The sequence below is a fragment of the Heliangelus exortis genome, chromosome 1 (genome assembly GCF_036169615.1).
Source record: "Heliangelus exortis chromosome 1, bHelExo1.hap1, whole genome shotgun sequence".
In the NCBI taxonomy this organism is placed as follows: Eukaryota; Metazoa; Chordata; class Aves; order Apodiformes; family Trochilidae; genus Heliangelus; species Heliangelus exortis.
The window spans coordinates 182067131-182081779 of NC_092422.1; the positions used below are offsets into that span (position 1 = coordinate 182067131).

Below are 14649 nucleotides of genomic sequence, written 5' to 3' on the forward strand. Positions count from 1 at the left end.
TCTCCATTGGTGTAGATCTGGCAAGCTGTGTCCCTGTGGTTGGCAGCAGTTGTGTACAGACCAGTACTTCGGTTTCCTCCTGCCCTGTGGCCCCTTCCAGTCCCCCTGGGACTTTGCAGCATTTTGGCTGCTGGCAAAGACCCTGAAAGTAGTGCAGTTGATGGTCCAGAGCAGAGCTTAACTCCTCCAAATATTTTTCAGAGCATGACTGGTGCAAAAGCTGGAAAAGCCTGTCCTTTTCTCCCTTTATGATCTTCATCACTCAGCTATGTACTGTGAGACATAGCATCTCATAAATTGTGCTCTCAGTGCTTTGAAGTTTCCCCTTATGACCATTGCATTTAGCCATGCCAAAAAGCAATGAACCCCAGATGTCATCTCATGATCTGACTTGGTATCTAAATATATAAGGAATCCACACAACCTATTCTTTGCAATTAGCCATGGATAATAAGTCTTCCACTGGGTTTTGAGGAGTACATGCTCCATTTGAATAGCACAGCAGTCAGTTGTGATTATTTACTTTTCTTTCTCTCCTTTTAGCATGATGTCCCTTTTGTGTCATGAATTCCTAAAAATAAGTATTAGTTTTGGATATTCAGACTAAGAGGTATCAGCTGGCAAAATTCTTGCTTTTGAGGTATATACTTTGTTAGAGAACTATGACTTCAGGTCATTACAAGCTGCACCTGTATAAAATACTTTTCCTTTAAGGATTGCTATGGAGTCTGGAGGAGTTACTAACAACAAAGGAAGCCTTTGAGACACCCCTTTGTCCCCCCCAAACAAGGGGATGAGAAGCTGAAGCACAGCATTTTCATTTCTTCCAGGTTCCACAAAAGCAGTCAGTGGCAAGTCCAGAGCAGCTGAGGCAGCTCTTTTGCACCATTTCTGGACTGCTCACTGTTGGAAACCTGGGAGGGATCCTTTTGAAAGACACTTCTTTCCTGACACAGACTCTCAGCAGAAGCTTGTGTGCCCACTTGCCTGCTTTGTTTAATTCAGAGATTTATTATGCATGGGGTTTTTTTGTGGCAAGGCTCCCTGTTAATGCATGCAGGAATGAGGTCAGCGTGCCACACTATTATGGCTGGAACCAGTGATGCTGGGTTGGACCTGAGGCTGTAGCCCAGATACCACAACTGCATTCCTGCTTGCTCCAGAAGATAACTGAAACAATAAAAATAGAGTAAAGTTACCTGAAGCCTATTAAAATTTTAAATCTTGTCATATTTCTGTTGATTATATTTCCATCCAAGTTACCAAGTCACAGGAGGTGAATGCTGGAAATGGGGAGTTTCTATCAGGTTCACAGGACTCACTGAAGAATTCTACCCACTTCTGTAGATGGGTTTTTATCTGAAGGAAATATCTTTCAGCTAATCTTCAACCTATGCTCACCTGTCAGGATGCAAAAAGCGTTTTCTAATTGGATTACTGTGGTGTTTTTGTTGACAGTTTAATTCTGAAATTCTGTAAATGGCCTGCAGCCTTCACATCAATCTGCTGTGCCTTTTCCTAAACACAAGCAGAGTTTTATTGCATTACCCTCATCCTGATGAGCATAAACCAGCTACTGTTTAAAGTTCAAAAGTTCTCCCAGTCATGTATGAACTATCCCTTGCCCCCACCCCAAGATGCTGCATGTGAGACGATCTTTGATTCAGCTGAACTGCTACAAGTGCTGGGGGTTCAGCCACATCTTCTTGTATCTTACCCTCCTTGCCTGTGGAAATGCTTGCACTGATCAAAGTCCTCTGCTGTCATGTGGAAGCCTAGCTCCAGAATTAATGTTGTGTTTGCTCTTTTTAATTTGTTCTCGAACTGTTTAACAAGACTTCTGTTGTTTTCCTGATGCTCCCACAGTGCTTTGTAAAAACAAGCAGCAGATCACATACCAGTTTAATCACCTAGCCCTGGCTTCAGAAGCTACCTTAGAAATTCATCTCGAGTATAGGTCTAGGAAATCACCCTTACTGATTACAGCTTATCTTTTTTTGCTTTTCCTTGAGATGGCTGTGTGGATGGCCTGATCTCTTCTTTTACCCATTCCCCTTACTTGTCACCTTCAGGGTGTGTCACTGATGCTTTAACACTTTCTCTCCTTTTGTTGATAAATTCAAGTAGCATTATATGAACTCGGGCAATAACGTGTTTGATGATGGTTCAGTGCTTACGATTGCATTTTTACACCTGATTGCTATAATGCCCCTGATGTCTGTTAGATTGCATTACAACATGGGGAGAGGTTGGGTTCTTGTGGGCTGTGTAGTATGAAGTCAAGGAGGTTGCAGAGAGAAGAGCCCTGTGAGCACACACTGCACAGAACGGTGCTGCCCCGGCTCTTCCACAGAGGAGGTGTTTAATATGGAGCCCTAATTCCAGGTATATTCATAGAGTCATAGGAGGGTTTGGGTTGGAAGGGACCTTTGAAGATCATCTACTCCAACTTCCTGCCATGGCTAATATTGGCTTCAGTTTCTTTTGTTAAAGTCAAATCTCATTAAATCTCTGATGTGAAAATAACACATTTGACTCTGAAGTTGTGCCAAGTTAAGCTCATGTATGCTGTCAGGCACCTGGCTTTACCTGAGCGAGGCAGACTGCTAACCTGGCATAGGTACCTGCTTACCTCTGGCACCTGACCTCTCCTTCTCACCTCTTGGCAAGAAAATGTCCTACAAGTATGAGCTTATCAGTTAGCGGTGTTCTGTGTGAGAAAGAAGTTTTGAGCACCTCAAGTTCTCTGTTGGCATTCTGGTTAACAACAGACGAGTCAAAATTTAGGATTCCCTTTGTGCTACCTGAAATCTCTTTTATTGTCTTTCACATGTTGTACACATATTCCTTTTTGAATTTCAGCAGTTTGACTTGTACAACTTTTCAGCTGCTGACTTGTACTTCTGATTTTATATTGATGGGATTTTGGTTATCACGCCCAAATGGGAGTTGCAGTTCTCCCAGGCTTTTTGAAAACCTTTGTTAGAATGCATTTGCTTATCTTCATAGGTATAACATTAAAAAAAGTGGAAGGTGGAGCATAATTATACTAAGTGGAGTTACTTGATATTATAATTTTTTAAGTACACATAAAACCACTCCTAAATGGTGTAGCTAAGTTCCCACACGCTATCATAATTGTGAGCATATGTATACATTGCAGAACATTGATATGAAAGAAAATAAAAATGCTGAGGTTTTTTAATAAAAATATTTTAAATAACAGTTTACTAAACAATGGCCAACTTCTTTGTGACCATAGTTTAAATTGTGTTTTGATTTATTTAGCCAAGTTGAGCCTTGTGTAATGTAGGACTTAGGGGTTTTATGCACAGTTTTTAGTGTCAGCTAGGTTAGCTGGATAAAATTTTAAATTGTATATAAGTCACACAAATGCATTCTAAAGCATCAAAACATACACTTGCTAAGTGTCAAAATAGCCCACATATTATACAACCCTTTAAGTGGTTTGTTTTGGTTCTATTGCCAATGGATATGTGTATTCATTGTTTTTTCTTGCTGAAAAAAAGTCAGATAGAGGAAAATGAGAAGAGAAAGAAGGAGAAAAACCCTACACTTCTTTGGAGTTATCTGGAAGGAAGATATAACAGAGACAGTATTTTTTCCCAAATGCTTGATGTTCTGCTGTTTCACAGCAAATCAGAGAAGAAGGCTAAAAAAAGAAATACCAGGAAGGCTGGAATTAAATATTTTAGTTCTTCCAGACAAAAAAGTAATTTAACTTCCAAGGAATAAGATAACAGGGATCCTTTCCTCATGGCTGTAAATGCAAAACTGGGGGAAAAAATGGGAAGCCCCCTTAGAATTCTGATGATGAGAAATATATAATTCCCAAGTTAGACATTTTTATTTTATTAGTAAATAAACAACAGGAAAGTGTCAGGAAAGACAGTTTGGTGCAGAGATGAGTGTATCAGGATAATGTCCTGTTTGGGAAGAAAAAGGTATAAAGTAGTTTCTTGTGTGCCTGTTCTTTGTGTTGTAATGATTGAAAGGTTCGGCAGTTGAGCACCAGACTGAAGCACTTGGCCTTGAACATCAAGATAATTACAGTTCTGCAATACAGTTGTGCAGAGCGTGGTGGGAACCACCACTTCATTGTTGTTGCAAATGTTCTTTTGTTTAGAGCATCATGGTTCAGTGCCTGCATCCCAGACCCTGCTCCTCCTGGGGCAGGTTTTGTTCTGCAGCCCACACTGTACGGTGCCCTCAAATCACAACTTCCTTAGCAGTCACGGACTCAAATTTTCTACAGTTTCTAAAAAATCAAGATGAAGATACATTACTTCAGGCTTCTTCTCAAGTTCTCCATAGCTAAGCATATGAGAGCTACTATACAGCATATTCTAATATAGTATTTAGAAAATATATTTTAATTAGACAGGGCCACCCAGCTTCCAAGGGGTCAGCATGCTGATGTGCATTTGTAACAAATATTATTATGAAGATGAGTGTCTTCTGTTAATAATGAAATGCAACCTAGATGGTACAGTAAAGTATATGAACTCTAACAAGACTGTAACCATTTAAAGCAGCTTTTAAATGAAACTATATTTTACGCAAAGGCTGAATTTTTATCTACTTAACTGTCGTAATGGGAGTACAAATTGTGACAGCTGGCTGGATTAATTTTTGATGTGTTTGTTTAAAATTTTTTTTAAATGTATCTTTTTCATTTCCAGCTATTCTTTGATTTTAAAAAATTGAGTAATTTTGAGATTTTCTGTGTGAGTTGTGTGAGACATTGCAATGGCTTTTTAAAGAGTCATCTAAAAAAATTCAGCTTCACTGATGAAGTGGCTTTTTGTTTTCAGTTTATGTTTACTGACCTGTGTAGAAATTATTTTTAAGACTACTAAAGCATAAGACTATGGGATTATATTCTTGACCCTAATCGGTTTAATTTGACAAGCAAAGAGGCATTTTTTATTTTTTCAAAATTTGTCTTCAGTGTATAACAAAGGAAATTTGATGAGCATCAGATTGCTGATGCCACATTTATCTCCTCCCTCAAGACAAACCTCTGAACTCATATGATCCCTAATAAAGAGTTATACAGTATTTTAAAGTATATCTTTCTTTTGAACTAATAGTTCTCATCTAAAAGAAAAGTGGAAAGCTCTGAAATCCTAGCATCCTAAGATATAATTACAATAGCAGATTATTTTAAGCATGTTTTTCAGTTGCTTTATTAATATCTTATGGCTACTCTAAAATTCTTCTCACTATTAGGCCATTATGCTTCTTTCCACCAGAGCTTTTGGGACCACCTAGGATGTTAAGGAGCATGATTTGGTTTAAGGGTTTCTAAGAGCCATATTTTTTACTGTAGTTTAGGATCATGCAGAAAATGTGAGAGTGAGATTTTCCAGTGAAAAGTTCTATTTTATGGAAAATACAAAATCCAGAGTCGTCCTTTAATGGAAGTGTGTGGAGTTAACTGCTTGTGTAGTTAATCCCAGGAGGCTGCTGGGGACCAGGACAGATGGTTTCTTCTGTCCTTTGTCTCTTTCTCTGAGCTGAAACATCCAAGTCTGTAATGGCTACATGGAGAAAATGAAAGAGGATTTCAGTGGAATAAAGCCTAAACCCTTATAGAGTGACGTTTGCCACAGAAAGGGAGACCCTGAACTCATTTTCCCCATACTCCTGAGACCTTTTCTTTCTTCCTTTCTTTCTGAGGTCAGTTATTTGCAAGTGGGTTCCCTTTTTTAACTGTTACAAGATGCTAATTTGCTCAAAAACAAGTGCTAGAGACTTGCCCTCCCCTACAAATTTGGGAGTGGGAGCTGCAGCAGTTTGGAGTCCTCCTGTGTGGAAAACAGCTTAGGGGAAACAGGCAGAAAGTGAGTGGGGTGCCTGACAGTGCCTGAAAGCACGTTTGGTTTTCCAGATCCTGAGTTCCTGTTGATAAATGATGTTACAGCACACACACCCCTGGCACAGCCACCACACCTTGCTTGCTTTACTCAGTCACATAAATAGTTTGTATTTTGAAAGGTCCAATGTGGGACCACAATCACTTGTGGAAAAATAGGCCTGGGTCAGACAGAAGCCTAAAATATCTCTAAAACTTCAACTTACAGGTCAAAAGCAGAGGGAGATGACACCGTTTGAGGGCACTGTACATTACAACAATGATTCAGTAATTTACAGAGCTTAGAGATAGCTGTATAATTAGCCAAGAGTAAAGATTAAGACATTATCAAATTAACCATTAGATCCCATTGAGCAAGAATTGTTAGTAGGCAGCTGTGGCAGGCTGAAGGCATGGATGTTTTATTTCTTTTTCTCCTTCACCACATCTAACACACAACAAAAAAGTGCCTTTCCTCAACCTTTCCTTCAGAAGCCTGGAGGTGATTATGTCCAATGCCGTGGAAGCCAGCAGCAGGGAGAAGCCAGGCATGTTGTATGACTGAGTATTTTTGTTCCTCAATAAATATATGAGGAAGAGACCACGGGTATTAAAAACTCACTCGTGACTTTGTGCTCTGTTTGTGCCAGCACTGCTGGAAGCAGCATGAGAGGACAAGGTCCAGTGACCATTCAAGTGCAGCATAGATCATCTTGAGAACATACTCATTATTTATGGAATCCACAGACTAATTCATTTCTCCAACAGATGTGCCCCAAATTTCACTAATCCTCCTCAGTATTGTCTCTCTCTCCCCTTTTTTTTTTTTTTTTCTTTTTTTAAACCAGTTATTCCTCTTCATTTAAATGGAAAACCACCAAAAAAATACCCCAAATCATCCATCCATCCATCCATCCATCCATCCATCCATCCATCCATCCATCCATCCACCCACCCTCCTATCTCTGCTGTCTTTTGTTTTGCTTTGTTTTATGACCAGGAAGGGGAGGGAGTGAGGAGAAGAGGAACATCTTGCTAATGCTGGTGCTGCGTGTAGGATTTTGCGCCTTATTTTGGACTGGCGAGGGGCAGGGTACCCTTTCAGTGGCTGCTCTGCATGTGCAGTGCACCAGTGGGCACACCCTGAAGCAGCTTGAGAGATAGAGACCTGAGCTTTCCTTCTCTTACTTCTGTAAAATGGTTGGTTGCCAGTGGGCAAGGATCTGGAGGTGGGATGGGGTCCTGGGCATTCCCTTGCCTGTTTGGCCAGGGGAGTTTTGCATTGTGCTCCTCCTCCTCCCAGGAACTTGCAGGACCAGGGTGCAGATACTTTCCTTGATGTGAAGAAGATCTGGGAATGGACAAGTAGCATCTTCTTGTTGGGGTGGGAGTGGATGGGAGATCCTTTGGAGCAGCTGGTTTCAGTCATGTGTTTCAGGCTAGAATTTGACCACTGTGAGCTCTCACATGCCTTGGGGCCAGCAGATGCCACACGCAGCTTCAGAGTCAAGTAAAAGAAAATAAAAAGCCTCCCATGTTCATTATTTTGGAGCATCTCATGATTAGAGATCTCATGACCTTTATTCAGCCCAGTCGCATGATTTTTGGAACTCTGATCTGTGAATTATCAGGGGTGCCTGGGGGCAACTTTGTGGAAAAAGGCACGGAGAAGAGAGAAGGGTGGTAGTAAAGGAGAAGGATGATACACAGATGAGAAAGCACCAGTAGTTCTGCATCCTCTCTTCCCACTGGCTCAGACCATAGTGCTTATGCCCAGAGATAAAACAGTGATTTCCTGAGTATCTTATTATACGACCATTCTCTGTCTGTGATCTCAGAGAGCTCCTTGGCAATATACAGTGTGAGAGGAATGTTTTTGTTGTTATTTTGCTTAGTGCTTCAAATTCAGGTTACTCTCTTGCAAATACATCTTGTTAAATTTGGAACAGCTAACAACTTAAATTATGAGGAACAGCTGTCATTATGAGTCACCAAGATTTTGTCCTGAACAGTGTGAGTGTGTGCAGTGTGTGTTTATGTATTATATATTATTTTACTTCATCCTGTTTCTCATACCTTCTCTGCCTTTCTAGTGCAGAAAACAACAAAAGAAGCACAAGGCAAAAGGGATGAGGGAGACCCCAAAGTAGACCTTCAGCTGGTGTTTTTCCATGGAAGAGAGTTGGGTCTGATTTTAATTTTCCTAGATCAGTCCCAGTTCTAAAAACATAAATAAGTAGATAAAAGGAAAGACCAAAGTATATTTTCAAATCTGTATGTTTAGTAGCAGCGTGATGTATAAACCTTATGAAGTGGAGACCATCAGCACCTATATTAAGTTTAGTGAGTGCATCTGCACAGTCTCTCTGAAGTGGCAGTAGGGCCATTGATGTCTAAGGAACCCAGGTTTTACTTCTCTTCAAATAGTACTTCTGAGTTGTCTGTGTAAAAAATGGTACATGAGTATCGTCATCCCCTAGTTAATCATGGTCATTGGTACAGCAGTGGCTTCTAACTTCTCTTTGATCCAGCTCTTCCTTTATTTAGAATTACTTGTCTACTTTCTCTGGATATCTGCTCTTTAACTTCCCTCATAAAACCAGTACATTGGTTGTTTGGTTTGTGTAATGTTTCATTGAGAAGTGGCATTTGCTGGAAGATAAGGCTGACTTCTCCCCTTTGCTTCTGAGGGTAGACTCATGCACCACAGAGCCATTGAAGAGATGAATCTCCCTTTATAGGCAAAACCCAATATTCACTTGAATTACTTGACTTGCAGCTATGTTCTAGGCAATTTTTCCTGCAGTATAGCCCTGCACAGTTAGGGGAGAGAAGTGGCAAAATACTGAAGGTGTTGATTCAGTTCACCAAAATTAAGCATGAGCCACTACACTCCTATATGAGCTATCTAGAAAGGCTTACATCTGTATTTGCATTACAGTTAAACCTTTATCAAATCACTCCTTCATTCTTATTCCTGGGTGCATGGTCCTGCTTCCTGCCCTTGTGCCTGCTGTGCTGTTCATCCCATCAATCCTAGGAGGGACCTAATCAGAAGATCACAAACACTACAAAAACGAATTGAATGGTGTTTTGCCATCTTCATTCCCCAAACAGTCAACAACAGTATTACATGAATGCCAACACAAGGGAGGGGGAGGAAAGAGCAATGGGTTTGGGCAAAGGAGGGGAACTATGGCAACTCCCACTCAGCCTGAACTATGGTGAAACCCCTCCTAAACCGAGTGTGTTTGATTCCAACCTCCTTATCTCTTGTCGCAGAAGAGATTTCCAGACTGATTCTGCAGGTAATTTGTTTTTAACAACCTTCTTATTGCTTAGTGCACTGACCACTTTTGTGCCGATTGTCATTTAAGGTAACTAGAGGAAAAGGAGGATTGATCTTCCCATAATGTGCTGGACAGAAAATACATTTTTAATTAGAGCAATAAGTCAATGGGTATTCTTTGAAGAATTTAGAGACCCTATTTCTTGTTTCTCCTTTTGCCCAATTTCTGGTTGTTTCTCCTTTCCACCTTAAAGTATGTTGTTTTCTGCTGGCTGCTTAAATCAGCTTCTTTCTGGTCAAGCAACTACAGAACTTTCTGTTCTGCTGAAGCAACTACAACAAGATTAATATGTATCTAGAGCAAGTGTCTGGATGGAGGAAAGGAGAGAAGAACCATCTCTTCAGGTCAAACAATTAACAGAAAAATTAATATGGTTGAAAATTAATATGGTATTAATATGGTATATATGTATGTAGTATGGTATTAATATGGTGAAAAATTAATATGGTTCTAAAGAAAATGGGAAAAAGAAAATAAAAATGTTAGTGCAGGGCTGCTGCTTCATCTAAGTATAGATAGAATATATAGTTGAAAACAATCAGAGAGCAGTACAGATTTTTGAGGACTAGTCCCTAAATAGGAAAATTGTGGAAACACATTACAGTAAATAGATGTATAGAGTGATTCTGCGTTCCAGTGCCATCATGTTGTTTTCAGCAAGCTTGCCAATTTTACACATTGTCTGTCCTTGTAAAGTCAAGCAACTCACCAACAAAACCAGATTCTGCAAAGACCAGCTCATTGATGCATACCAGTGTGCTACTTGAAACCCACAATGTTTACCTCACAAAGCATGTGCAATTGTGAGATTATTTTTCTTATTTTTTCCAGATAGCTTATTTATATTTCTTTTTACTTTTTTGCCATCGTTTATTCTTTATTCATTAAGCTTTTCCATTGCTTGGAATAGCTCAGAGAAAGACCAAATTTTCTAGCCAGTCCTTTGCTTTGCCTTTTCTGCTTGTTACACCTGATATCAGGGTGTCCTCACTTACATAAAAACATCTTTGTAAAATTACTCCTAAAAATGAAAAAGAGATCTATGATGGCCAAGAGTAGAAAGCAGTGTCAAAAGCAACTATGATCTCAAAGGCTTTAAAATGAGAAAGCATTACACAAAGGGCTGTGTAAAAGCCACAGGACTCATATCTTTAAGAGTCATCAGTATTAAGTGAGAGCATATAAGATCAGCTACTGTCCTGTAACAGTAATCCGTTTGCTGTCTAGGGTCAGAATTTCTTCAAAGCCCAGGAGTCTTCTGGTAGATAAGAGGCAGCTGTGGCCCGTGTGATCTGTCAGTGCATGTTTTAGATTTAGCAGCTGGAGGGATTAAACTTCACATCTCCTGCTTGGATTTCACAGAGTTGTGATACATACATTTCTAAAGTGTTTCCTAAATGCTGGTCAATGCAGAAAACAAAATTTTACTAGCAAAGGGAACAATGCCATGAGGAGTGAAGGGGAGTTCCACAGGCTGGGGGAGGGAATGACCCCTCACAGCATGGCCAGCATTGCAGACCCACCCCAGGCTGTGTGCTGTGCCTATCTCAGCTGTGCTCTTATCAACCAAGCCCCTCCAGACCCTTACTGCACAGCAGCTCTCTCTCCTTCTGCACTATTTTTTTCCCACCAGACTGTGAGACATCCCCTCTCTCAGCCCATCCCAGCCCTCCAACCTTTTATGAGAAGGCACATAGGCACTTTTCATCCCAAAGGCTGGCGGAAGCAGATCCTTCTTTTTCAGCTCCTCAAGTATCTCTTCCCTTAGGGCCTTTCAACTCCAGCAGGCAACCATCCTTCAAATCCATGCAGGCTCCAGTTCGGATTTTGAGGATGCATTTCAGGCTGTGCCTCAAAGCTTCTGCCTGGCAGTGCTGTGGGACAGCACTGTATTCTGGATGAGGTGGCCACCCTTGGGAGGGACAAACCCAAGAGCTGCACGGAGGTGTGGTGTGTAGCCAAAAGGGGCTATATGCTCCTGATCAAAGGTCTGCTTTGAAAAGTTGCTCTGGTGGATATTTCATAAAGCCAAAACCACCATGTTTCTAAATAATTTCAGGCACATTTTTTACTTTGGGAAAGATAGGGTAAGTAGGGATTTATCAAGTTTCTTGGTAGACCTTTGTGCCTTGACACTCAGTGATGCCTTGGAGTTACTGTAGAGATTTCAAACCCACTGCTTTAATGTATTTTGGTAAATATACATAAAATATGAAAATTCAACATCAAAGAATATGCATGAAGTGTAGTTCTCATTTACATTACAGACTAAGGATAATTCAGAATAATTTTAGTAACTGGGACATCAGTGATTCTACAGCTGAATGAATGTAGGACAAAGGATCTTATTCAAAGTTGAACTACATTTTTTTAAATGGCCTCTTTAAGCATTATAATGAAAAGCAGTAAAAAGCATGATTGCATAGACATTTTCTGCAAGCTTTCTTTTCTCACAAATAGTTTTATGCCTGTATAGGTAGCTAAACAGTCTATAAATTCTTGTTATATCCCAGGTTTAAAACAGAACTATCGGTGACTTTAAGTTTTGGCTCTTACATTTCGCCTCTGTATTGCCATGGCATTCCCACAGCATGTTGTAGTGCCAGGAATCTCTCCTTGTAGCTCACTCCTTTCTCTCCTTGTGTATTCAATCCTGTGTGTTATTTGCTTTAGCCAAATATATCATTCTGGTTTCAGAAAGCCTTGAAGATTACATTCCTTTCTGACTTGGGAGACTTATTGCACAAAATACTCCACTACTTTTTTAAAGTAACAAACCTGTGTTTAGTTAGGAACTGTGTTTCTCCAATTAGTTGTGTTTTGGTTTTTTTAATTTTCGGTATGGAAGATGTTTGTCTGTTAAGGATTGGCTGTGCTTGTGCAGTCATCAAGAAGTGCTTTTTATAGAGTCCCCCCATAGCATCTGATGTGTGAGTGTGCTTTGTTTGGCACAGCCAATACAGTGAGGGAACTTTCTCTCTTTGCTGATACATACAATATCTCTCCAAACAAACATATTGTAGAGCATTTTAAAGTATCAAGGAGGGTGTATGCACATACTCTTGCCTGGTACTTACAGATGATAAAAAGAAACAGAAAGATATTGTCAAGTGTTTTTCATAGCATTTCATCTTAATATTTTAAAGTGAGAATATAGGAGTATCAGTTCTGAATGAGAAAGGCCCTAAGAACAGGCTTGAAACTGAACTCTTGGCTATATGGTTTATTACTTCTGAGGTTTTGGCTTACATTTTCTCTGGTATGACAGGGAAAGTTTATTCACTTAGTTTGTTATTAACATAGTTTGTTAACTATGAGAATTATTATTATTATTATTATAGAGAAATGTGTTTAGCTCCCCTGTACTTTGTGTTAAATCATTTTAAAATATACTGAAATGCTCCAGTATATTGGTTTCCAGGAGACATCATATGCATTAATTGAGAAGCAGTCATAGGATGTCTCTCCTCATCGTGTGGAGCACAGAGCAGGACTGGAGGTCTGTCTGTCCTCCAGAGTTGAGCCCACATGGATGAGATGTGCATTTGGATGGCTGTGTGATCACAGGACTCTTGTACTTGCTCCTCTGTTTTGCTGCTGTACGTTGTACCTGCTTGAAAGGCACATGATGTTGATGAGAGAGCAGAAAGGCAACAAAGCTGGAGACCGAAAAGAGCCTGGCCATGTACCTCACCATGGCTTAGGGATAGCTTCCTCTAGGGCAGTGGCTAAACCAGCTGCACACCATTGCTGTTTGCAGCCCGGCACAGAAAGGAGGTGGAGATCCAGCTCTGGATGCAGCAAGTGTGCCAGCTGCATCCTGCTGCCCAGCCGGGGCGGCTGCGGCGTGGGAACCCGTGGGAGCAGAGCTGTGGGGGCAGCGGCTGCAGAAAAACTTTGTTTTAATTTGCCTTTGTTTGTGAGTCACTGCCCAAAACTCCCGCTGCTTTTACTTTCCTCCAGAAATGTATTTGCACAATTTTAACTGTGCTTGATCATGCAAATATCAAACTGTTGCAAATGTATTCATACTTTCAGCTGCCTGTGTCGAGTAGTTTTGCTCTCCATTATTTGACAGATATTGTTACCAGTTAAAATTAACTACATATGCCATCTTCAGTTTCTCTGGAGAGTTTTATGTGCAGGATCTGAACATGTTTCATACCTTAGGAAGACACACGCCAAAATAAAAATGTTAGCTAATTAACTCACATAGTTTTAGGTTTCTGTACAGTGATTAATTTAGCAGCTGCTTTTGACCCAACTGCAGCAGATTTTTTAACGTGAATATACTCTCTACAACTGGTTTTTTTATAATTGCGATTCACTCAGGTTTTGGGCAAAAGCATGAAAAATTATAGTATATGTACAAAGCAAGACACTTGATTGTTTATTATTGCATTTAACACATCTTAATACAGACTTCTAAGATGAATAAAGGTGAAACATTTGGGGGGGAAAGAGCTTCAGTGAGTAGTACACAAAATCTATGACTTCTGTGGACATTTTCTGTGTCCACCTTGGGAGGGTTCAGAAAATGCCTGTCACCTGCAAGTTACATTGGAAAAAGTGGAAGTGTGTGACACTCATAGGTGTGTCATGGGCATCTTGCTTATTCTTCCTACATTTTGTGAGCATTGTTGTGAGCTGAGCCAATGCCCTGATGCTGCTATGGGCAGCAAAGCCAAATTCCACTCCAGGCAAAGTGCAAACATTTACCTGTTTACACAATTTCCAACTCATAGTGAAATGCCAGAACTATTTACATGTATTTTGGTTGACAGGGAGTGTGTGAGTTTTTAACTAGTGGTGTTACCTCCTCCCATATAGATCCATCTGTCACCAACTTTATCACTTGGTCTGGAATAAGACAAGGAGTCTGAAAACTGGGGTATTTGCCAGAGGATCATTCAACAAAATCATATACTCTACCCCCCCAAAAATTAAGACTTGAAAACCGATGTAGCACCCTTACCCCCTGCAATTACAGGCTCAGACCTTGATTGCAAAGGAGGTCAGGTGCAGAAATTTGGAAGCAACGTAACCTTGAGCAAAAACCCTCGGGTAGCTGAGTGTCACAGCTTGCTGCTGGGGTGTTACCTTCCCTGACATCTGCTTCTCCCCTTGCAGGAGACTACTGCGAGGTGAACTCTCGCTCCGGCCGCTGTGCTCCAGGGGTGTGTAAGAACGGAGGAACCTGCGTGAACCTGCTCATTGGGGGCTTCAAGTGTGAGTGTCCCCCAGGCGAGTACGAGCGGCCATACTGTGAGATGACCACCAGGAGCTTCCCCTCACAGTCCTTCATCACCTTCAAGGGTCTGCGGCAGCGCTTCCACTTCACCGTCTCCCTCATGTAAGTCCCAGTGGGGAAGGGCTTGGTGCCTTGTGGCCTCCAGTTGAGCTTGAGGGGTGTTTTTTGTC

The 14649-nt window shown here is 40.7% G+C and overlaps 1 protein-coding gene across 6 annotated transcripts in view; it reads left to right on the forward strand.

The window, feature by feature from the left end:
• Positions 1–14649, forward strand: part of CELSR1 (cadherin EGF LAG seven-pass G-type receptor 1) — a 163460-nt gene that overhangs the window by 73554 nt on the left and 75257 nt on the right. For all 6 annotated transcript variants that reach the window (XM_071733850.1, XM_071733852.1, XM_071733854.1 and 3 more), the window contains exon 3: positions 14359–14581. In XM_071733850.1, coding sequence (XP_071589951.1) covers positions 14359–14581 — 223 coding nt within the window. The remainder of the gene's footprint in view (positions 1–14358; positions 14582–14649) is intronic.